Raw genomic sequence first — 25,071 nt, forward strand, 5'->3', positions numbered from 1 at the left:
TATTGTTGTCAGCAAATTTGTTTCAAAGCAGTAGAAATAACGTTGTTGGGAGTTTTGGTGACCATTAGTGATCTGGCCACTTTTTGGTCACTAGATGGTCAGTTTCCTGCGTGGATGGCTATCCGGAGGGAGATAGAGAGTCTTTGTCGATGTCGTCATTTAAATAAGAAGTTTAATTTTGCAAGTTCGTGCCCGAGGGCTAATTGCAAGTGCATGGAATATAAACATAGGAGACATACAGTTATAAACAATATTCTACTCTAATACTAGTGTTGGCTACCAGTGTTTCTAAACAGGTTGGGTTTTGGAAGCAGAGGGAGACGAAAAGCCTCACCTTTTCTGCAGTTTGTGGGTTCTGCAATTTCAAGAGAAAAGTGGCTTCTATTCGTCTGTGAATGTGGGGAAGTTGGGATATGTCTCTGTGGCTTCTCTAAGCAAAGTGATTCTTTTGGTTTGGTTTGGTTGAATGAACACTTGGAAATAAAATGTGTTTCATCTCCCACTGCTTTCGATGTACCGTATTTACAAATTCTTTCACACACTGGTAATCTTTATATATCTCCCTTTTTCTACTTTAAGAGGATGAGCGCTACTTCTGACTTTGCTTATTGCGGAGCGCAGCTCGAAATCAACTAGTTCTAAGTACTTTTCTCTAGCGTATACAGATTTACAAGTTTCATAGAACCTCAGCTTACCGACATCTATACTTATATTCAAATCATCAGGACGCTTTTACCTACCTGAATCCATATCTTCGTGTGGGGATAAGTTTGAAATCCGGTAATGCTCAACGTCTTTCAAGTAATGAAGAACAATAGAGCTCACCTGGTGTGAGTGGGCGTTCCCCTAGAATTCAAAATGTCTGACTAACTGTTGATGAAAGAAAAAGAAAGGCTTTTAAAACGGCTTTTACTTTTGTTCAAAGAAGAAAATAAATGAAATTGTCTGCAAGCTAAAATGTGAAATGTACGTGTTAGCTTGATAACGGACTTTGGAGGCAACAGACCGACGAGTACCAACTAGACTAATGAGGTAAGATGTTATGAATTATTTATTAGTTTCTGTAGATTATGAATAATTATCATTAAGATAGCATCTGTTGCTATAAATTGCAGTTAGCAAGTTGCTTTTAAATACTCAAAACGACTTCATCACAATGCTACGTCAGATTTAGTCATTTTCAAAACACCACAATCTTACGTAATTCTTAAATCAATAATGATAACAATATTAATCCTACAAAATTCATTTTGATTCTACGTTGCTTCAGTGTTTGAGCATTGGATCAAAGTACTTCAGAAGTTGGTACCGCCCCCTGTCCCAGTTGAGAGGCGGTTGAGGTCGGTCTGCCTAAACACCTCAAACGACTCTAATATGTAGTGTACATGGGGGCAACGACTTTGTATGGCACTCTGGATACATTGTTTATGCATTTATAAATAAAAAGAACGCAGCAAGTCCTAACACTTTATCATTTATTTTGCGTTAATCCGCCGGTTTCAAGATTAAAGCAATTTCTGGCCGCCATATTGGATCATCTGTGTTAGAAGTCTGCATGGAGAAGTTTTTGATACATTCTTCAATCCACAGATACCAGTAAGATAAGAGTTGACGATGATGATGAAAAGTTTTTGTGACTTTATCAATAACATATCAAATAAAATGCAATAAGGAACACATTTATGTCGACAGACATCATTCTACATAACTAACGTGGTTTATTTTTGGCAAAGGCATGTGTTCGTGGAACTCTAGTTTTCAATATGTTGGACTTTCACCACCTCAAGCTACATTGTACATGTACACAGTATTACCCACAGAACACTGAGCAGTCTGTTATCAAGCCTTTATTTGCATTTAGCAATCCTCTAGCCATTGCAAGATTGGGAACAAACGATAAACCAAATAGTAAGTTTATTTGCATTGTGGACATTTACTGTTGAAATATATTCCTCCAATCGATTACAACTATAAACAATTTTGCACAGTAAAAGAATGAATATGCTTCTATATATGACAGTATCATGAATAAAATATTGCAAAAAAAATGATTTTGTACAAAGTATATTTTACACCTGGTTTACACCATTTAATATGACATCTTTGTTGATATCTCCTCAACAAGACTTAGCAGCATTGAAAAGTAGTCATCTCCACTGTCTTCTTGCTTCTCTTCTACGACAAGTTCTTCGTACTCTCCTCTTAAGACGGACAGATATTGCTCTGTCTCTGTGGACTTGTAGTCTGTTGTCAAGCCTCTACAATACATTTGCAAGCAATCTTCTAGCCCTGGCAAGATTGGGAACAAATAATAAACCAGATAGCCAGTGTGTTTGCATGTGCACATTTACTGTTGAAATATATTCCTCCAATCGATTCACTAAACAATTTTGCACAGTACAAGAATGAATAGGCTATTAATAAAATATTGCAAAAATGATTTTGTACATCATTTAATATGACATCTTTGTTGAGATTTCCTCAACAAGACTTAGCAGCACTGAAAAGTAGTCATCTCCACTGTCTTCTTGCTTCTCTTCTACTACAAGTTCTTCATATTCTCCTCTTAAGACGGACAGATACTGCTCTGTCTCTGCGGACTTGTAGTCGTTTCTGCACGGCGTGAAGAGGGTGATCATCGCACGGAGGACCTTTTCTCTGGTGTCGTGATCGGGGCTGTCTAGGAGCGTGGGGACGAGCTGGCACCAGCCTGCTTCCACCATCATTTGTAATAGGGGAACTCTGTTTCAAAAACAACAACAGTATCATAACTTGAAAGTTCATCTGTGTTGGTATAAGTCATTCTTGAAATAGTTAAACTGTAATTTCCAACACCAAAATTGGACTCACCCAAATTTTTTTTTTTTACTGAGTCACGTGTTCTATCTACATAACGTGACGTCACAACAGCAGTGGATTGTTCATTCCTTGACAAAGACTGATGCTGTACAGTCGAAAATTTGGGTGAGTCCAATTTTGGTGTTGGAAATTACAGTTTAACTATTTCAAGAACAACAGTATCATACTGTTAGGCTGGCTCCTCGAGGGCATCGCCAAAAATATCAGTGAGAAAGATTATCTGCATTTGGTTTGGTTTGACCAAACAGTATCATACTGTTAGGCTCACTCCCTGAGGGCATCGCCAAATATATCAGTGAGAAAAATTATCTGCATTTGGTTTGGTTTGACCTAAATCAAGGAAAGTCCAACTATGTATGTCGATCCTGTATCAGAAATTCATGTGTGCCAATAACAACGAACAAGCACTCAGGCAATATAAGATATAAAAAAAAGCCAAAGACCATACCTTTCATACTGCTTCTTCTTCTCCACATTTGTAGGGTTGTCTGGGCTCAGGTTTTCTGCATTGATCTGAAAACAAGAGATGAAACTTTTAGTTTAACAAGACCACAGACACACAAGACCACAGACACACAAGACCACAGACACACACACACGCACACACACACACACAAAGACACATGTGCATCACTCTTTTATGAAGGTAATTACTATGTAAGAAGTGAGTGAGTTAATTCTTGTTACAACATCCATGGTGTGATTGGTGTCTATTTTGAAAATCTAGATATCTTGTTTTATTTCATCCATCTCATTTTTTTTGGCCTCTCATTAAATTTGTAATCTGCAGAGGATATCATCCATGCAGTTTACTTGCTGTGGCCTTGGCGGTGCACACACCAATTCTTCCGCGACAGGGGTCCGAGATAGTGCGTGACAAAAATGTGACGAAAGGGTCTCGAGGGTCCGTGTTTGAGTTCAAATTTCTCATAACCTGCTGCGGAGTGGCATTTAATACTGGCATGGCTAAAAAGGGTAAGAAGAGATGTGTTTTTGGTGCAAATTGTTTTTGGTCCCGAGTGTCACTTCCTTGTATTTCTACGCGTTGGAAGTGATTTGCCCGTTGACCCAGATTCCCGTCCATATGCGTTCTGTGAGCCGTGTTGCTATGCCTCGCGTGTCGGGTTATTGTAAAAATCTCAGTGTTACAATTTTCATTATTTTTTGCTTGATTAATCTTAGGTGTATTCTCTTTCCGACAATATCAGTCATTTTCATGACTAAAATATAGGTGATGGGTTTATTTCCATGTCAAAATTCCCCTTTTTTGCATACTTTTTTATGTGAAAAAAACTTTTCTCCCCAAAATATTACGAAAAGTAGAGAGTGAAGAAACTGAAACCCCGCTGTTCTTAAAGCTGGAGTGATACCCTTCATTCCCATATACGGCTTTTCTGCTTTAGATTTATTTTCTTGAAGAGACGGCCTCTCGACTTGAGGGTGCGCAGCCTTGATTTCAGACCCCAAATAAACTGGGGTGTGCACCGTTAGTAACACTCCACCCACCTGTTCCACCATCAGGTCATGTAGTAAGGTCACTGCTTTGATGCGGAGTGTTGTGGCATTGGGATCCCCAAACAACTGGGCCAGACAACTCAAACCACCCTGCTGGAGAAACCTATACACAAGCAAACAGAAAAAGAGACTTTCATTCAAAATGATACAAAAAAAAGTTATAATAGTATACGCAACTTTTCTTTCTTACTGTCCATATTCAAACAATGAGAAACTTTTACTTATTTCTCTACAAAAGTCTACATACCATCAACTCATTAAAAATGGTTTGTATATCATTTACCATCTTTGACTGTAGAGGCTTTGTAAAATTAACTATTAATTCTACTTATTTATTTATTAGGACATGTGACAAAATGTGTCCTCTACTTCACTCTTCTTCTTTTCTTGGACCGGTAAGCCTAAAAATACGTGAATGCCTGCCGGTAAAATACTGTAAATGCAGAAATGTTCGAGGTGGATTAATGTTCGCGGTTTTCGCGCTGACCACTTAACCGTGAACTTAAAACCACCACAAACATTTTTCAATTATGGTATTAGACTGCAGTCTATGGTGTTACCGCGAACTTAAATCCACCGCGAAAAGTCCCTTTTCCCGCTACCGCGAAATTAAATCCCCGCGAACTTAAATACATTTACAGTATGTTCATTTTCGAATCGGTCCAACATCCAGTCCACTATTTTTTTTTAGGTCCAGTTTTTCTGGAAAGGCCCAACATGAAAAAACGTTTTTGTACCGGTACACCGTACAGGTGCCCTCCCCTATTATGCACAATGCTTTTCATTGCATACATAGAATATAAACCTTAAAAATGACAATTAATGGTACAAAAGACAATGAGATAATGGAGAAAGCTACCTGAGTTGAGCCAGGGGAAACTGTCGCACGAGAGACGACAAGGCATAGAGAGACTTCTTCCTCACTGCGATAGACGAGTCGCTCGCAACCAATCGGATAAGAGTCGGGACGGCGCCGGATTCCAGGGCCTCGATCTGAACCTTAGGGTTACTGAAGGATAGAAACAAACTATTTGAATATGCAGTCTTTATAATAATAATAATAATATGTTTATTGCAAATTCTTGCCCGAGGGCTAATTGCAGGTACAAACAACATGTAAAATAAGGAAAATACAGAGGTGCTAGGAACTACATTCTATGACTATGCTATGCTTCTGAAGTGTACATTATACTGGTTTTGTTGGGTTAGACTTCTTCTCTTTAGGCAGTGGAAGACGAATTTACCCACTTCTTTTATAATGTGTGGGTTCTTTGATATTAATAGTAGGATTGATTTTTCATTGTCAGCAATAGTTGGAAAGTAAGCGTGTATTTTGGATACACTCATAAATAGTTGGTTTCTTATATCATCATAAAAAGAACAATTAGTGATAAAATGACTCTCGTCTTCCACAGCATTTGAGGGGCAATATTTACAAATCCTCTCAGACACAGGTAGCTTCATATATCTCCCCTTTTTTTATTTCCAGGGGGTGGGCACTAATTCTAATCTTACTGGTTTGAGATATTTCTCTATACAATATTCGGTTTTACATTTTCTGTAAAATCTAAGCTTGCCAGTATGGGCAGACAGATTATGGAAGAAAGTTTGAATATACATATCTGAAAACCTTGTCCTTAATAGATTGCATATATGTTGAGGATCATAGTTAGTGCTATCACCATATAAAAAGTATGAAAAACAGCTAGCTGCTATGTTGGGACAGGGCATGTTGTTTCTCAGTGTCTCTACCAATGGTATTTTTACTCTGTTGTATTGAATAGGTGTATACCGTCATGGCATATTCAATAGCCTGTGATCTACTCTTTTGCTTCATTTTACTACAATGAAGCAAAAGAGTAGGTCACAGGCTAAATTTTTAGCTTATTTTCCCATTGCGGCAGCTTGATAATGCCATCATAAATATCCCGGTTAACTACATGTGACTCAGTCAGCAATTCTTTTTTTCTTTCTTTCTTTCTTTCTTTATTCATTAAAATCAACCTTACAGACATTAATTCTTAGCAGAAGCACCTCTGAATGCCGCTGATCTTACAATGTGACTCAGAGTAAATTCTTACAACTAGACAACGCATGACATACACAGTACATAGACAAATAAAAACACTTAGGCACCAGTCATTGATTTGGCCAGTTTGCATAAAGAGACTGCATATCCAGTGTGATTTGTGCATTTCACATAGTGATTCGTGCATTTCAGATAACATCCACTACCTTTTGTCAATGACACTGAGAAAATCTGGTTCAAGGGCAGGTTTTATACCCTACAAAACAAATCTTATAGAAATATCATTACGAAACTTAGAATTAGAGCCCACTCCCTACAAATTGAAAAGGGTAGACATCACAACACACCAGCCAGTGAGAGACTGTGTCCAACATGCCATGATAATATTGAAAATGAATCCCACTTTATAATGGATTGTCCAACTTATGATAGAGAGAGACAAGAATTGTTACAGTCTATTAAATACAAATCTGATACAATGTCACCACCTAATAAGCCAGAAATGTTTAATATGTTACTATCATATCCTGCTGATATATCTGCCTATGTCGGTCAATTTATATCTAACTCATTTAAAAAACGAGAGAAAAATTATACTGTCCTGAACCAGCACATAATGCTAGCCTGATTGTCAATACTATATATATACCATGTGTAAAATAGATTAGTTTCCTAGATTTTTAGATACTAGAAACTCATGTAGTTAAACTGTTCTGTATGTATGTATTGTATGTACAAGTTGCCATACACTGTATCATGTACAGGTGTCATGCAATAAAGTTCTTCTTCTTCTTATGCAAAGAGGATGGAGACAGTTGAAACAACCAGAGGGGCGAGTAGAACAGAAGGAAACAATATCCCGACTCCCGGGATTCGAACCCGCGCCAATCCCGGGCAGCCGGATCACAAATCACGACTGCTATCGCCGTCGCCACAAAAGCACTAGTGCCCTTGGGCAAGGACAATAGGCAGTACTTGAACACCACTGTTACACTACTCCCCCTTTTCTTTTCAAGATTCGTCCTCGTATCTCCGAGTTCGACATCCCTGTGTGGCACATCCGCTAGCCTGTTACTCACAGGGTCAGCATGGGAACCAGTGAAACAACCAGAGGGGCGAGTAGAACAGAAAGAAACAACATCCCGACTCCCGGGATTCGAACCCGCGCCAACCCCGGGCAGCCAGATCACAAATCACGACTGCTGTCGCCACAAAAGCACTAGTGCCCTTGGGCAAGGACGATAGGCAGTACTTGAACACCACTGTTACACAGTTTTTAGATCATAGCATTTCAGTGCACGACTGTGCTGACCTCTGTACGGCTGCTCCCAGTACCCTGGCTGCCTCCGCCCTGATGTCACTGTTGCTGTCATTCAGGGCCAGGATCACCAGCTGGAAACCTCCCAGCTCAATCAGGTTCTGAGCATTGTCAATCTGATGAATATGAAACAATAATATATCAAGACACAATGTTGTAACAACCATGGCCTTGTGATATACACAATGACATGTACATGTAATCCGTATATTAATTAGGTCATACTGCATGTGTACTGCAGGTGCGCCTTACATAGAGTACGGAAAATGCCAAATGCACCCATGGGAAAGTCAAATATCATTTTCTTTATTTTCCCATGAGTGCTTTTTGGAGCACTTGGGATTTTCTGATGCACAAGATGTACAATAGCATTGATCAAAAGCATTTTCAGTAAAGCACTGCAGTTTGGTGAAGTTTGGACCACATTTGTAATGTGAATATTTTCATCAATGGTCCACTAGTGTGTACCACACCATGTATATTATAAAGTTAGACAAAAGTAGCAACAATAAGACATTCTCATGGACTACTCGAGTCTGTTGACAATTGAAGAAAACAAAAAATTACTGGTTATATTGTACCAGATTCTGTATTTTCAAAGGCAACATTGCAAGTCCATATGCTTGTGGGACACAGTCAGCCACCAGGGAGTGTGTATCAAAGAATTCTGGGCTGGTACCAAGGGTGATATGGAGTACACACCATAAGGAATACATATAGAATAGAATACCGTGTATTCCGTATCACCAGAGGTACCAGCCCGACCACGGGAAGGATCGCCCGAAGGCCGGAGGATGATCCGACCCGCGGGAGGGCTAGGACCGAGGGTGATGCGGAATACACCGTGTTGTATTTTATTTATGTCATACCCACCTGAGAAAACACATATTTCGATGCGAAATGCACCAGAAGTTGAGAAAATGTTGTGTCCTCGAACAAAAGATTGTAACTACAGCAATTCTAACGTCTGAATCAGTATTCCAATTGTCAACCGTGCCGTATTCGGCCCGTTCAAAATAGTTCGATTTACTTGAAGGAAGCCTGTGTGATACAAACTTAGGACCTGTTTGATACGAAAGTTATCACACGGTCCAGAACACCTGTATCGAACGTTGTCGCGGCCCGGGTATGACATATAGGTGTCCAAGACCACATACAGGTGTTTGGAGTCCCTACCTGATGAACATGATATTCCAACTCCGTCAGTACGTGGAGTTTCATGTCATCAGATGCGCCCTCCTCGGTGTAGGCCAGCAGTAGTTTCTGCATGATCTCCGTGTCTGTCTCCACGTCAACTCGCATCTGCTGGAAAATCTCCTTCAGTTCGTCGTAGGAGCGGTACTGGTCTTTGACATCCTTGAGCTGAGAGGAAAGAAGGAACACTTACATTACAGCCTTTAACTTACTAGTAGGTATTTAATATATCGGGTGTATTTGTAGCCATTAGGTACCAATTGTGTTGAGTAATGAGGCTGATTAACGTGGTCAAGGCACCTCCTCAAGCACGAGACCACCATTTTACATTCCTCTCGAAAGACGATTTCATGGAATTCTTTGTGGGGCTACGGCACATCCAGTCATCCTTGGTTGTTCTCCCATCCAAGTACTGACCGGACTGCGCATTGCTTTTGCTTAACTTCCGAGATCAAGGGATCGAGTGTTCCAATGTGACACGAGGTCAAATCTGACCAGCCAAAAACTGGTTTGAAGCTAATGTTAATAGAACATTTTTTACAAAGTATGAACAGTTATTTTCTAATAACTACATATCATTGGTAGGTATCAAATGTGCGTACAGACATTCAGTGTTCTTGCCAGGCCTTTTCAGCATACAGGGCCACTACGCTGTTATTTGTATCCCATCTGCTGTAATTTGGCCCTATACATTGTGCTTCAACTCCTCACCTCCTCCATGTAAGCTCGATCTCCACGAAAAGCGGCCTAGTAGGCCGATGGAGTATTTATCGAGTTAAAATAAGGGCACAAACAAACAAACTAGTGAAAGGGACATTTCTGTTGTTTTGTGACAAAGGTAAAAAATGTTGCCTTTGGTTTAATAAATTTGGCCTCCAAAATGCAGGAAATAGTGTTTCTAAGTGTGATACATTCAAAAGATTTAAAACTTTTAAGGGTCAGAATTCCACCTGACCACTACAATGCTCACGTCTGCATCACTTACCACGTGACTTTGTTACACTTAGGTGAGAAAAAACCTGGTGAAAACATTGACGTTTCGTTTGCAGCTTTGATCACTTGCTTGCTAGTGAGGAAACATTAAAAGCTACCTTTTGTTGCCCTGCTTCTGACACGTCATCTTGATCAGCCTTGAACTTCTTCAAAGCTTCCTTGAGCTCGCTGGCTGTGAAGTACTTGTTCTTGGTGTTGACCATTCCCTGCCGGTCACCATCTGTCCACTTCATGTACCTGGACGCAGGGTCTTCATCCTCTGTTGTGTGGTCATCATCATTGTCCATGAGTTTGGCACGTTTTTCTCCGGTGGTGAGGTCAATGGAAACGTGCAGTCCTGCCGGAATGGCTTGTCCTGGGTTTTTCAAAAAGGAGACGATGGAAAAAATCTTTTGAGAAAAAACAAAATGCTGTATGTCTTTCTGCTTACAACCCCCAAAAACCTGCCCACCCTAGCCTTTTGGGATAGGGAGTGGTTAAGATACTAGTAAGGTGAGGAGAAGACAGAAACAGAATTTGTCACTGTGGTTTTGAAAATTTGAGTTTGCAGCAGACCAGTCAGTGAGAAAACTGCAAACATAAAACCACCACAAACATTTCTGCATTTACAGTATTCGTCATTTCGTGGAACATGGTGTCATCACACATTCACATTGAAATTTGTTTGACTCAATTTCAAGCTTTTCAACCTCACCCTGAAACCACTAATATTCAACCCCAGGGAATTTTCCTTCCCGTGACTTGGTTTACTCTGCAGTTTCCATGTTTTTATACAGTTTTATCTCCAGAATATGAAATATTTTCACGCCAAGGAATAAGAGATTCCTTGTGAAAATGGCACACTCTGGGATGACCCCCAGAGAAAGAGGGAAGCTCCAAAATGTCCGTGGTCAGCTTGCATTTTTCATCAATGATATCTTTATAGTTGTTGACATTGTAGAATAATAATTTTCATAACACTATTAGTATACTCAGTACATCAAGAGCTATGTACTGATATCTCACTGAAAGGTAGAACATCAATTTTGGTCAAATTTCCAAATAGCTATAGTGTCCTTCCAAAATTGAAATGACCAGTGTTATATAACACAAACCTTGCTTGATTGTTTGCCATTCTTTAGTTGGGTAGAACACCTCCAAGTCTTCCTCATCATACTCATCTACCTCAACACTGACAACGCCATCATTGTCTTTACTATCTTCTTCTTCTTCTTCATTTGGAACTATAGTCAATGCTCCAGTATGTCTTCCCGACGTCTGCTTGGAGTCTTGAAGACCTTCGCCAGTGTCTTGAGTATTTCCTCCGTGTAGAAGTAAGGAGGACACGACTAGGGCGAGAAGACTCGCTATGTGGACGGCTGCTATCTTCTTCATCCTGTTCATATAGCAGATGATAGTGGCTGCAGGAGGAAAAACATTCTTGATTAAGCATGCAAATTAGATCCTGCTTTGCACACAATTTGATTATGTTAATGATCACTTAAACATCACCTTAGAGTCCATTCCAAGACACCATGCGGATGTTTGTTGCCATTGTTTAGAATTGATTTTAAAGTTTTGTAATTATATGCCTAGGACATTTGATACTTCAGAAATATTTTTAACACTGTTTCAACTTTATAAATATTTTCCTGGTCCTGTAAAACTTTGGAAATATTCATGGTGTTGAATTGGGTACTTCCAAGGAGCTTTTATCAGTAAAAGCTCCTTGGTACTTCTAATGGTTTCTAAATAATGATAACAGCATTCTACCATTATTTACCATTTTCTACCATTTTTTGTAAATGGTTCAGTGGGCTGGGAAGATAGCAATTCACACATCCTTGCAAAGTATGGTTGGGTGCCATGCAACAATGGTCCACCACAAAGGATCCACCAGTGCCCAGCAGTGAAATCTAAAAATATACAGATGCAACAATAGGGCTTACTTTTATGGGGGCAATAAACTAATTTGACCATTTGGCCAGGTTTACCATTTTTTGTAAATATTTGTAAATGTGAAATAATCACAGAGAGGTTTCACAATTATTCTAAATAAAGATATTTTTGTACAGTTACTTTCAAAATGTTTCTAAAATATTCAAAGAAATTCAAATAAATGAGTATTTTCGTAGTCAATTTTTTGAAATTAATTTAATTATTGTGGCTCAGATATTCTTTTATTCAAAATAATTCAGACTAATTATAAATATCGCCTAAAAACCCTCATGGTGTCTTGGAATGGACTCTACCTCGCCTACCCCTTGACCTCTATGTGGGTCAATCGGGCACCATTTAAACTTTAAAGGCACCCAGCGTGATTTTTTGAGCATTAAAATTGGAAAAAAGTCCATATAAGACAATCTGTACGTTATTGACATTCAGTTCACATTTGTATCATTATTTCGTACTTTCAGCATTTAAAAGGATGCTCAAACATGCCGCAAATGGCCCCCTTTGATCTATTGCATCCCTCAATGAATCAGCACAGGATCGAGCCACTAACGGTTTCCATATTGGCAATTTTTGAACTTGGTTGATTTTCGAACGTGTGAGGTCACCGAACAAATTGAAGCTGATTCGCGTGTTTGCAAATGGAACCTGATTCAAACAAGTGACGATATCTCTGGAAGTAAAAAAAAAAATGAAAACATTTCGCATTGGGTGCCTTTAAACCTATATACCAAAAATCATGAAAAAAAATCTTAACTTACTCTTTTTTCACATATCAAAAGATATCGGTGCCACCAAAAAATACATGATTGTATCAACATCACACTATTCACAGGTGGTCCAGAACACAACCCGGAAGTTCATGAATAGCCGTCACAGGGCCCAAAATCTAATAATTTGACGGTTTGGGCCTACCTAGCACATCAAATATGAAACCAATCCATCTACTAGTTATAGCCGTTCTTGAGTTATATAGGTAGTAAGTCTATGAAAACCTCACTTTCAAAGCCAATACTGTTTTATATACTGTACGTTATTTTGCTTCGAAGGTTCGAAAGTATTTAGAGAGTAACGTTAGAGAGTAACGGGAGGGGGCCATACTTCGACACCCGTTCTAAGTGGATGCGCATGGCTTTTGTCAATGTACATTTTACAGTGAACTCATCAAAAACAAGTTAAGATCTTGTATACATCCATATAACTGTTATTGAAGCTGTACAGATATATATTTCATTTAACAGCAGCGTTCCGCACTGTACTTTGACAGCGCACGAAACTTACGGCAGGTTTTCGGCTTGCGTCCTAGCAGAACGTTCCAACACAAAAAAGGGGTCCAAACTCCGACATAGTAACAACCAGACCATCGCCGTGCATTTTTAAACAACTTATGCAAATACAATAGGACTAAAAGTCTTCATTATAATTTTTTTGTACCAAATATGGGTCATATTTTGTATTACGCGACTTATTCAAATACGGTGTGTTAAAACGTTTACCTCTCACGGTGAGACCAACTTGCCGCAAAACGGCAGCGCATTGTTACGTTAGACTGTGATGGCATTTTCGCTTTTCGGCTTCCTTGATTGCCTTTTCATCCTGTCTTTTGGCAGCAGCAATGGCTACAGGATTTTTTAGTCGGTAGGGATCGATTTTTCTTGAATGTTTGTCGCTCGACGGACGGGTTGACTGAGTTCAACGTGTTGAGCATCGCTCGCCCGCCTTCGTGCGTGATAGTAAAATGGCGGGCCCCCGACTGCGTGAACATTGTGGCATCATTTTAGCTCCGTTTATCCAACCCAGTTAAAGGCAGAACAGAACACAGGTATTATTTTTAGGAAGGCTGATAAACATCATTTCTATGTGTGGTGGTATTTTTTCACATGTCGTATTTTGCGAAGAATAATTCAAGAGTTTCCCGGGCCATGGTCTCGATACGTTCTCTCGTCAACTTGCACGGAAGGCGTCAAACTTGAGCAAGTTTTTCAATCGTTATCTGTGGGACTTGCTAACTTCGACACATACCCCGTCTTTGTAGTTATTTACAACAAGGTTTAGTCTACAGCTAGTGTACTTCTCATGTGCAGGCATCTATGCATTTCTCCGCAACAATGATTTTTAAAACCTGTCGAAATTTGGACCCCTGTCGAAGTATGGCCCCCTCCCGTTAGAGTTCTTCGGTTAGGTACGTACCTTTCCTGATATCTTTAGGTCACCTTCCTTCTTCGATATTTCTCTTGGGCACGTCTTATATCATCATTTCCTGCTATCTGCGCTTAGATATAGGTCCACAAGTCCACGTGTTGCTCCTGAGTTCTGAGGTGGAACAACAACAGAGTGTAGCGCGCCATTTTGAGTACATAGAATACTCCATTCAGTCAGTCGTAACACAGTTACAATTCGTCAAATCAGGTCATCAAATATGTCCACGTAACGATGAAGGCTCAGAGAACCTTGTGTATCTCACAAGATAAATTAGACTTATACTAGATTGACGGGTTACCACCTCAAAGTTTGGCCTAACTCAGATTTTTCGGAAGCCGCCATGTTCCTAGCCGCCATGTTTCCGGCTGAAATACGCACCACATGGGGGTTTTGCGGTACCCGATCACAAAGTAAAACGCATCTGTTTCCGGGACACACTGTCGGTAGAAGCGCATGAAAACATGCACATGAACCGACGGACTTAGGCGGTGAAAGAGACAACCTCCTTTACAACAAGAAGTTACAGGAACAGTTTAAGACTTCGGCGGGAGGACAGCTGTGCCAATTTAAAGCTATTCCGACAGTGTATCATTCAAATGAAACGATGTAGGGGTGTATCATTCAAATGATACAGGTTAAGATACAAGAATCCCAATTGGTGCAACATTCAAAGCTGACTCAATGGGAAAGACTAAGCTATTCCGACAGTGTATCAATCAAATGAAACAAGTAATATATTGCGATCTAGGGGTGTATCATTCAAATGATACAGGATAAGATACAAGAATCCCAACTAGTGCAACATTCAAAGGACAAAGGGAAAGACTAAGCTATTCCGACAGTGTATCATTCAAATGAAACAGGAAATATATTGCGATCTAGGGGTGTCTCATTCAAATGATACAGGATAAGATACAAGAATCCCAACTGGTGCAACATTCAAAGGACAAAGGGAAAGACTAAGCTATTCCGACAGTTTATCAATCAAATGATACAGGGTAATATGCAGCGATCTAAAGGGTGTGTCATTCAAATGATACAGGATAAGATACAAGAACCCCAACTGGTGCAACATTCAAAGGACAAAGGGAAAGACTAAGCTATTCCGACAGTGTATCATACAAATGAAACAGGTAATATATTGCGATCTAGGGGTGTATCATTCAAATGATACAGGATAAGATACAAGAATCCCAACTGGTGCAACATTCGAAGGACAAAGGGAAAGACTAAGCTATTCCGACAGTGTATCATTCAAATGATACAGGGTAATATGCAGCGATCAAAAGGGTGTATCATTCGAATGATACAGGGTAAGATACAAGAATCCCAACTGGTGCAACATTCAAAGGACAAAGGGAAAGATTAAGCTATTCCGACAGTGCATCATTCAAATGAAACAGGTAATATGCAGCGATCTAAAGGGTGTGTCATTCAAATGATACAGGATAAGATACAAGAATCCCAACTAGTGCAACATTCAAAGGACAAAGGGAAAGACTAAGCTATTCCGACAGTGCATCATTCAAATGAAACAGGTAATATGCAGCGATCTAAAGGGTGTGTCATTCAAATGATACAGGATAAGATACAAGAATCCCAACTAGTGCAACATTCAAAGGACAAAGGGAAAGACTAAACTATTCCGACAGTGTATCATTCAAATAATACAGGGTAATATGCAACGATCTAAAGGGTGTGTCATTCAAATGATACAGGATAAGATACAAGAATCCCAACTGGTGCAACATTCAAAGGACAAAAGGAAAGATTAGCTATTCCGACAGTGTATCATTCAAATGATACAGGGTAATATGCAGCGATCTAAAGGGTGTGTCATTCAAATGATACAGGATAAGATACAGAATCCCAACTGGTGCAACATTCAAAGGACAAAAGGAAAGATTAGCTATTCCGACAGTGTATCATTCAAATGATACAGGGTAATATGCAGCGATCTAAAGGGTGTGTCATTCAAATGATACAGGATAAGATACAAGAACCCCAACTGGTGCAACATTCAAAGGACAAACGGAAAGATTAAGCTATTCCGACAGTGTATCATTCAAATGATACAGGGTAATATGCGGCGATCTAAAGGGTGTGTCATTCAAATGATACAGGATAAGATACAAGAATCCCAACTGGTGCAACATCCAAAGGACAAAGAGAAAGACTAAGCTATTCCGACAGTGTATCATTCAAATGATACAGGGTAATATGCAGCGATCAAAAGGGTGTATCATTCGAATGATACAGGGTAAGATACAAGAATCCCAACTGGTGCAACATTCAAAGGACAAAGGGAAAGACTAAGCTATTCCGACAGTGCATCATTCAAATGAAACAGGTAATATGCAGCGATCTAAAGGGTGTATCATTCAAATGATACAGGATAAGATACAAGAACCCAACTAGTGCAACATTCAAAGGACAAAGGGAAAGACTAAGCTATTCCGACAGTGCATCATTCAAATGAAACAGGTAATATGCAGCGATCTAAAGGGTGTATCATTCAAATGATACAGGATAAGATACAAGAACCCAACTAGTGCAACATTCAAAGGACAAAGGGAAAGACTAAGCTATTCCGACAGTGCATCATTCAAATGAAACAGGTAATATGCAGCGATCTAAAGGGTGTGTCATTCAAATGATACAGGATAAGATACAAGAATCCCAACTAGTGCAACATTCAAAGGACAAAGGGAAAGACTAAGCTATTCCGACAGTGTATCATTCAAATGATACAGGGTAATATGCAACGATCTAAAGGGTGTGTCATTCAAATGATACAGGATAAGATACAAGAATCCCAACTGGTGCAACATTCAAAGGACAAAAGGAAAGATTAAGCTATTCCGACAGTGTATCATTCAAATGATACAGGGTAATATGCAGCGATCTAAAGGGTGTATCATTCAAATGATACAGGATAAGATACAAGAACCCCAACTGGTGCAACATTCAAAGGACAAACGGAAAGATTAAGCTATTCCGACAGTGTATCATTCAAATGATACAGGGTAATATGCGGCGATCTAAAGGGTGTGTCATTCAAATGATACAGGATAAGATACAAGAATCCCAACTGGTGCAACATTCAAAGGACAAAAGGAAAGATTAAGCTATTCCGACAGTGTATCATTCAAATGATACAGAATAATATACAACGATCTAGAGGGTGTATCATTCAAATGATGTAGGTTAAGATATAAGAATCCTAGCATAATCCTAGCATAGGTGTAGCATTCAAAGGACATGGACCTGAACCGGACCTGAATTTTCTGTACCGGTACCCAGCCCTAATGTGTAGTGATATAGGTTGATGGATTTGTTAGTACTCAATGTAATCTGTATTTCTATTATATTTTATCTGACCTCCCTCATGACCTCAATGAAAAGCGGCCTGCTGGCCGATTTGAGCTTCTCGTTAATGAATAAAGGTTCAAACAAAAAGACAGAAGGAAAGACGAACATATGCCGAATCATTCAAATGAGAAAGGGTAATATACAGCGATCTAAAGGGTATATCATTCAATTGATACAAGTTAAAATACAAGCATCCTAAAAGTGTAACATTCAAAGGACAGAGGGAAAAACGAAGATATCCCAACAGTGCATAATTGAAATGACACAAGGCAATATACATCAACCTAGTGGGTGAATCATTCAAATGATACAAGAATCCTAAAGGTGTAACATTCGTTCATATAAATTGACAGTTGTCCTCCCGTCGAAACTTTGTCATTGAAGGAGGTAATACGGATAAAACAGCGCCTTTCTACAACTGTGTCTTATAAATTGACACAGTTGTCCTCCCTCCAGTCGAAACTTTCTGTTATTAAAGGAGGTTAATATGGATGGAACAGCGCCTTTCTACAACTGTATCCTATATAATAGTCTTTACCGGGGAGTTTTTCCTTTGAATGTTGCACCAGTTGGGATTCTTGTACCTTATCCTGTATCATTTGAATGATACACCTTTTAGATCGCTGTATATTACCCTGTATCATTTGAATGATACACTGTCGGAATAGCTTAGTCTTTCCCTTTGTCCTTGTGTCCTTTGAATGTTGCACCAGTCGGGATTCTTGTATCATATCCTGTATCATTTGAATGATACACCCTTTAGATCGCTGTATGTTAACCTGTATCATTTGAATGATACACTGTCGGAATAGCTTAGTCTTTCCCATGGAGTTTGTCCTTTGAATGTTTAACCAGTCGGGATTCTTGTATCATATCCTGTATCATTTGAATGATACACCTTTTAGATCGCTGTATATTGCCCTGTATCATTTGGATGATACACTGTCGGAATAGCTTAGTCTTGCCAATGGAGTTTGTCCTTTGAATGTTGCACCAGTTGGGATTCTTGTATCTTAACCTGTATCATTTGAATGATACACCCCATAGATCGCTGTATGCACATTGTGTATTACCCTGTATCATTTGAATGATACAGTGTCGTCGGAATAGCTTTAAGGCTTTTCCAGAATTCTAGTTCAAATACAGTTAAGTTATATGAGGATATATATATATATATATATATATATATATATATATATATATGTGGTAGATCTGTGGAACTTCTTGTATATATATATATATATATATATATATATATGGCAATATGACAGATAATATTCAGAGGTAAAACTTTCATTCGGTCACTTGTAGTGCAAAGTCTCGGGTCAGTTGGGATGAACCAATAAGGTTTAATAAGATAACTGATAAAACCTAGATCTGGTTTGTTTAATTAAGCTGTCTAAAGTGTTTTGACTGAGATACATACGATTCTCCAAACTGAGGGTACTCAATCGGTAATCACTGGTAGAGTATTGCGTGTATTGTTTTGGGTAGTTGGTTTGATCCGGAAGTATCACATCGGCCACCTGGAAACCCCCATGCAGACCGTAAAACACGAGGTACGCTCGCCAAAATGAGTACTTAGAAGGTCAACTTTGACGAAACGAATCTCGTCTTGAACTACTTTTTGAAATCTCAACTGACCTACACACGGTTGCCTGACTCATTTAGATCACGGGGACACATATAATAGCTCGATTTGACGTATCGTGACTGTGCTACGACTTATTGAATGGAGTCTTTTATGTACTCAAAATGGCGCGCCACAAGAGAGACACGTCAGCCATATTGTCTTAGGAATCTACCATTCAAAGTTAACGGGGGTGCTACCCTTCGTATCAAAACGGTCAAATTATGGGTAAAGATTGTTAAACGTTACTCATATCTAGAAACGCAATTTCTATTATCGTAACATAATAATTTTGCAGTGGTTTTTGCAACAGAAATATGGTAAACCCTACATTGACCTAAATATATTTCTTGGGATCTTACATTATGTTAGAGGGGAGGCAACTAATTACGCAATTATACTCTCCAAGCAGAGGTTCGAAACGTGTTTAAGTCGGGATTTCTATTTTATCCCTATTTCTTCACGTCCGCCTGATAAAGAAAATGTTACAATATAGGAAGTTCGACAAAAACGCCTAAAACACGTCAAAAGACAACCGGAGCTCGCCTCTGCTTGGCGAGCAGTTACTCTTGTGGTTATTTACGGAATCGCTAGATGACGCTGCTGCACTGCACCAAGTTACGTCACCTCAGATCACCAGGAAAAATGGCTGCGCCCTGTCGGACCGTGCTCCGTTCCGTAACAAATTTTACCTCTGCTGCTCTGTTTAGAAGCACAAAACCAAGGTATGAACGTACTGATAAATGTTTATGTTCTTATGTTTATCGTAATCCTCATATTTTTACCGTTCCTGTTCTTAGTAGAAGATGAAAGGGAACTCAACATAAGGGCTAAAGGGTGGGAGGGGGGCGATGAGGTCATTTCACAACATCCACGCTGTCTTGCCATGTGCGAGGCTTCCTTCGGAAAAGTGAACCAAACTCACTGTTCTTGGCAAAATCCTCTTGCGAAAATAAGTTGCAATGTGTTCCTTTTTATTAATTGTAACGTTAAGTCTTTGTGACGTTTTATATAAGTGTATTTTTCGATGATGCAATAGTGAATCATTTGCTTGTGTAACCACAAATCATCACAAATAGGTTTTAATATGCAGTACACCTCATAGGATGCTTTGGTATACTTTCTATGCAATCATGAATAACATGCAGCAAGTCTTTTCAGAAATGTGGTCTTGTGGTAAAGGTTGTGAGATCATGTGGCGTATTCACTAGTGCTTCGGGCAGATTCAATTGGAGGCTGCACATAGCTTCGGTTAGGGCTAGGGCTGGGTACCGGTGCAGAAAATTCAGGTCCAGGTCCGGTTCAGGTCCAAAGGATCAGGTCCAGGTCCGGACCTGAACCTGTACCTGATGTAGTATGACTTATATCAATGGTCCATTTCACTACAAAGAAATCTGTTTGGTGGACTATTTGACTCACACTGGCATTCTAGAATCCTACAACGCTAACTGCACCTGTACGATTGACTGTCAAACTTGGTAGATATGACTATAAACTCTGTACTCTAGTTCACTCTTGTTTAATATTCTCTTCCATCTGCAAGCGCCAAAACGTGTGAATGCCTGATAAATAGTCTGTTAATTTTCTAATCGGTCCAGCATCCGGTCCACCTAATTTTTTCAGGTCCGGTTTTTCTGGACCGGTCCAATAAGAAAAAACGGTTTTGTACCGGTATGCTGTACCGGTACCTAGCCCTAGTTAGGGCCATCCCTCAGATAGGACGTTAAACGGAGGTCCCATTCGGGAAGAGTCACAGCTCGAGCCCACCCAACTTATTGGAAAGAGGAGTTGTTATTCCCGGTGCGAGTGGATCATACTTACAGTTACAATTGGGGTACCTTGTGTACGCATTGCATTGTGAACCGACAGGCCCGAGTTCGAATCCCAGGAGCCAGGAGATCGTATAGTAGTAGTACTCAGATTCAGATTCAGATTTATTGGTTCTTGGCATGGCAGATGACATCATAACTGTCACATGAAGTGTGCCACGAATTACATTCCGTAAAATCCTTAAAAGTCAATACAGTTTACAAACATGCATAATCACATTTTGTTTAAAAAACCTAGACGTTGACACTGGATTAAATATAGCAGTGGCGGAGAGACAAAAGTGGACATAACTATGTCAGCAAACAATACGTACGTAAAATTGACAAAGAAAAAGTAACTGCATGTATATTCTGTACAGACGCAGTACTAGTGACCTATCGCCACAGGGTCGCCATCTTGATAGAGCAATTTCATTGCTCTAGGAACAAAAGAGAGTTCATGTCTCTTAGTCTTACTCTTTGTTAGTGCCCGGTAGCGCCCTTCGCGACGGAGGTTATAGCAATTGTTCTGAGGTGGGGCAATGAACTCGTTCAGAGGAGAACTACTCGCTTCTTGTGTTTCAGTAAGTTGTCTTCATCATCATCATCCGGGCGTGCTGGTTGCACGGATGGACATGACTCTCTTCCTCCATCTTTCCCTATCCTCCATAGCCTTGGGCAGTTCTTCAGCCGAGCAGCCAGAATCATCACAAATTTGATGTACAAATGTTTTGCGTGGTCTACCTCTGCTAGCATGACCATGTTTGGGTGTCCACAGCAGAACGTCACTAATGATCTCATCTTTACTGCGCCATGCGTGACCAGCAAGCCTCAGCCTTCTTTCTCGTATGACTTGAGATAACGGTGGTAGATCTCCATACGGCAGCTTTTTTGTAGGATGTTTTCTCTTTGTCTTAAAAGACTACACTTCTTTTCAGATACAGCACAAGATACCTGGCCACAACAGCTACAGAGACCTCCAAGGCTGAAGACGCTGAGACAGCCAAGTCAGAAACACCTGCAGAAGGGGAGACGTCTCCTGCTGACAAGAAGCTGACAGAAGAAAAGGCAAAGCTAGATAAAGAACTAAAGGAATACAAGGTAAATTTTGTCTTATTTCCCCACAGTTTCTTTCTGGATTCAATTGGAGGCTGCATACCCTCAAGCCTAGCAACTGTCTCTTCCAGAGAATCACGATAATGGCGATCATGGGCCCCCTAGCGATATTTCAAGTACTACAGCATTACAGGTTGACACTGTGATTCTACTAATTTCTAGAAAGTAGTGTGGTATAGTCCATGAACAGTCAGCTGTCCCCAAAGCATGACCCCAAATAGGAAGGAGATAGCTGGAATTGAAGAGAAGGGGAGGATCCCTAACATCAGTGGGAGGGAGTTGGGATTAATGAAGGGGAGGATCAGTAACATCAGTAGAAGGATCGCTAACATCCGTGGGAGGAGCTGAGATTAGGGGTGGGTACCGATACACCGTACCAGTACCGATTTTTCTTATTGGACCGGTCCAGAAAAACCAGACCTGAAAAAATGCGGTGGACCGGATGTCGGACCTATTGGAAAATGAACAAATTATATGATCAGGTATTCACACATTTTGGGGCCACCAATCGAGGAAAAAAACCAGAGCGAAGTAGGGTAGAGTCTATAGTCATTTCTACCAAGTTTTACAGTCAATCGTACAGTTAGCCTTGTAGGATTTTGAAACGCCAGCGGAAGTAAAAAATCTCCACAAAACAGATTTCTTTGTTGCAAATGGACCATTGTTTTGAGTATCGTCCATTGACAAGTTCTCACGTACTGAGTCAGGTCCAGGTTCAGGTGCAAACCTTGGACCTGGACCTGATCCCCTGGACCTGCACCTGAATTTCCGGTACCGACCCCTAGCTGGGATTGATGTAGGGAAGATAAAAAACATCTGTGGTAGCTTGCTACGGCTATATGGAATTCTGAAATTTACAAAAAATCTTAATACATGTATCTCACAAATGTATGACTTTGATTTCTTATTTCTATCCAGGACAAGTATGTCCGGGCCCTCGCTGAAACGGAGAACGTGCGACAGCGTATGAAGCAGCAGCTCGCCGACTCCAAGCTCTACGCGATCCAGGGCTTCTGCAAGGACCTGCTGGAAGTCGCGGACGTACTTCAGAAAGCGACAGAAACCGTCCCCGCGGAAGAGATGAAAAACAACCCCACCCTCAAGACGCTCTTCGAGGGGTTGAAAATGACGGAGACACAAATGCAGAAGGTTTTCAGCCGTAACGGTCTGGAGATGTTGAACCCTGTCGGAGAGAAGTTTGACCCGAACTTTCACGAAGCGCTCTTCATGGCGCCGATGGAGGGAAAGGAACCGGGCACAGTCGCGGTCGTGTCAAAGGTCGGGTACACGTTACACAGCCGCGTGATTAGGCCTGCGCTAGTAGGAGTGGTCAAAGCACCTTAGAGATGTTCTTATGAATATGATAAGACCACACCAAATTTATTCGTTGCTTCTCGGATATTTTTTTTTTAAATTTGGACTGACAGGTTGAAAAAAATAGAACTACATTTTTTTTGAAGGTCTGGAGTGAAGACATATGACTTAAATAACACCAAAAAAAAACAGCCTGAGGAGTTAAGTGGCACGTTTTATGCAATGAATCCCTTCTTTTGTTCAGTTAAGTTTGACTTGTTGCTAATGTTCTGAATAAAAGGCAGTGTTTTTAGACTATGGGTATGTGGCTCTGAATAGCAATATGTACAGGTTTGTGAGCAAAACATGTATTATTTTTTCTTGGGATTTGATTTTTTTTCTTAAATTAAAAAAATGGACAGGCACATTCGAGAAGCAACAAATAAAATTGGTGTGGCCTAAGGTTGGGCTGGGTACATGTAACTAACTATATTGTATTTACTGTAAATTCATTTATTTTCACGGTGGGTTTATTTTGTGAGAGGAGGGGAAAGAAGGAATTTGTTTTGGTGAAAAAATCTAGGAATGACTCTGTTCTATGGTGGTTATGCAAGGGAGACATGTTTTTTACGGTGTCACGATGTTACAGTGGAGAGTTGACCAGGAAAATAAAGCCACAATGAAAGTTTTAGGAATTACAGTACATACTAAGAATCTATGTCATAGGGGCTAAGTAGTAGTAGTAGTAGAAGATAATTTACAGTATATGTACAGCCTTTCCATAAAAACTGGGCAAGAAAAGTTATTAGAAAAATCAAAATTTGGGGCAATAAGTGATAACCTAGCCAGAAAAAAATTTTTTTCCCATTTTACTCTTCAGGAAATATTCATTGCCTGCACACACAAAAAACTGGATTTTGTAAAAAAAAAATACATTTACTATTAGCATTGACAATAGTAATAATATACATTAGTTTGAGTGTTTCCTAGAAAAATTGATTGTCAATTATTAAGTTAAAATTAAGATTATGTTAAAAACTGAACACACACACAAACGCATGCATGCAAACAAAACAAAACAAAAGCATAATTTACAATTTCTCTTTTGAATGATATACAAATACCTGGATCTTATACAGCTACAAATCATGATTCTTTGTAGATATCGGCATTGTCCTTAGTGGATACTACATCATACATGTATTACTAGGTTTATGGCATCATTTTGTGACTAATAAACATTCCTGAATAAATGTCTCTTGAATACCAAAGATTTTTGTGAGCAGAATAACAAGTATCTATGGAAGTTGTTGCTTGTAAGGGTCTGTGTGTTTGTGTGTGTGTGTGTGTGATTGCATAAGGAAGCAGTGTGTGTGTGTGTGTGTGATTGCATATTAAAGGAAGCAATGTGTGTGTGTGTGTGTGTGTGTGTGTGATTGCATAAGGAAGCAATGTGTGTGTGTATTGGGTATTGAAAATAAGAAACACAAGTCATGTTCCGCCATTGGCAACAGCAAAGTTTTTTTAGGCTTCAGCATCTTTCTGTTTATGGATCAAAAGCGCCCCCTTGCAACGTTTACTGGAACTGTGATGATAGTTTGCAGTAAGGTGTCTACTCTTGCTATTCAAAATTACTATACATCGCACATTCGAACGTGGGAGCTGCTAAGTAAGCGCGTTCAGTGTTGTATTTCATTAAATTATGCCCACGGACATTCATGCATGCAATATTCAACATAATTTTAGCACAGATGACCATCATCAAAGATGTTATTTGCATAATCAATAAAACAATCTGAAAAAGTTCAAG

At 39.7% G+C, this 25,071-nt stretch overlaps 2 protein-coding genes across 2 annotated transcripts; one reads left to right on the forward strand and one right to left on the reverse strand.

The window, feature by feature from the left end:
• Positions 1-1,832: 1,832 nt before the first annotated feature.
• Positions 1,833-11,308, reverse strand: LOC118414805 (nucleotide exchange factor SIL1-like). Its single transcript, XM_035819058.1, has 8 exons — positions 11,003-11,308; positions 10,007-10,263; positions 8,898-9,083; positions 7,716-7,837; positions 5,234-5,383; positions 4,366-4,477; positions 3,308-3,372; positions 1,833-2,742 (listed from the first exon to the last, which is right to left on the reverse strand). The coding sequence occupies exons 1-8, from the start codon at positions 11,289-11,291 to the stop codon at positions 2,454-2,456; spliced, it is 1,470 nt and encodes a 489-aa protein (XP_035674951.1). The 5' UTR covers positions 11,292-11,308; the 3' UTR covers positions 1,833-2,453.
• An 8,278-nt stretch (positions 11,309-19,586) lies between these two features.
• Positions 19,587-24,525, forward strand: LOC118414827 (grpE protein homolog 1, mitochondrial-like). Its single transcript, XM_035819088.1, has 3 exons — positions 19,587-19,769; positions 21,791-21,953; positions 22,887-24,525. Exons 1-3 carry the CDS (start codon positions 19,639-19,641, stop codon positions 23,310-23,312), a joined length of 720 nt encoding a protein of 239 aa, XP_035674981.1. The 5' UTR covers positions 19,587-19,638; the 3' UTR covers positions 23,313-24,525.
• Positions 24,526-25,071: the final 546 nt, after the last annotated feature.

Source organism: Branchiostoma floridae, chromosome 4 (genome assembly GCF_000003815.2).
Source record: "Branchiostoma floridae strain S238N-H82 chromosome 4, Bfl_VNyyK, whole genome shotgun sequence".
In the NCBI taxonomy this organism is placed as follows: Eukaryota; Metazoa; Chordata; class Leptocardii; order Amphioxiformes; family Branchiostomatidae; genus Branchiostoma; species Branchiostoma floridae.

What these genes read in the sequence shown, in the direction of transcription:
- LOC118414805 (XM_035819058.1), bottom strand. Translation starts at nt 11,291, where the DNA reads ATGAACAGGATGAAGAAGATAGCAGCCGTCCACATAGCGAGTCTTCTC. An exon ending in TGGAATATCATGTTCATCAG is followed by an intron (nt 7,838 to 8,897) that starts GTAGGGACTCCA and finishes CATATTCATCAG; the next exon opens with ATTGACAATGCTCAGAACCT. An exon ending in TTTCCCCTGGCTCAACTCAG is followed by an intron (nt 4,478 to 5,233) that starts GTAGCTTTCTCC and finishes GCTTGTGTATAG; the next exon opens with GTTTCTCCAGCAGGGTGGTT.
- LOC118414827 (XM_035819088.1), top strand. Translation starts at nt 19,639, where the DNA reads ATGACGCTGCTGCACTGCACCAAGTTACGTCACCTCAGATCACCAGGA. An exon ending in TTTAGAAGCACAAAACCAAG is followed by an intron (nt 19,770 to 21,790) that starts GTATGAACGTAC and finishes ACTTCTTTTCAG; the next exon opens with ATACAGCACAAGATACCTGG. An exon ending in AAGAACTAAAGGAATACAAG is followed by an intron (nt 21,954 to 22,886) that starts GTAAATTTTGTC and finishes ATTTCTATCCAG; the next exon opens with GACAAGTATGTCCGGGCCCT.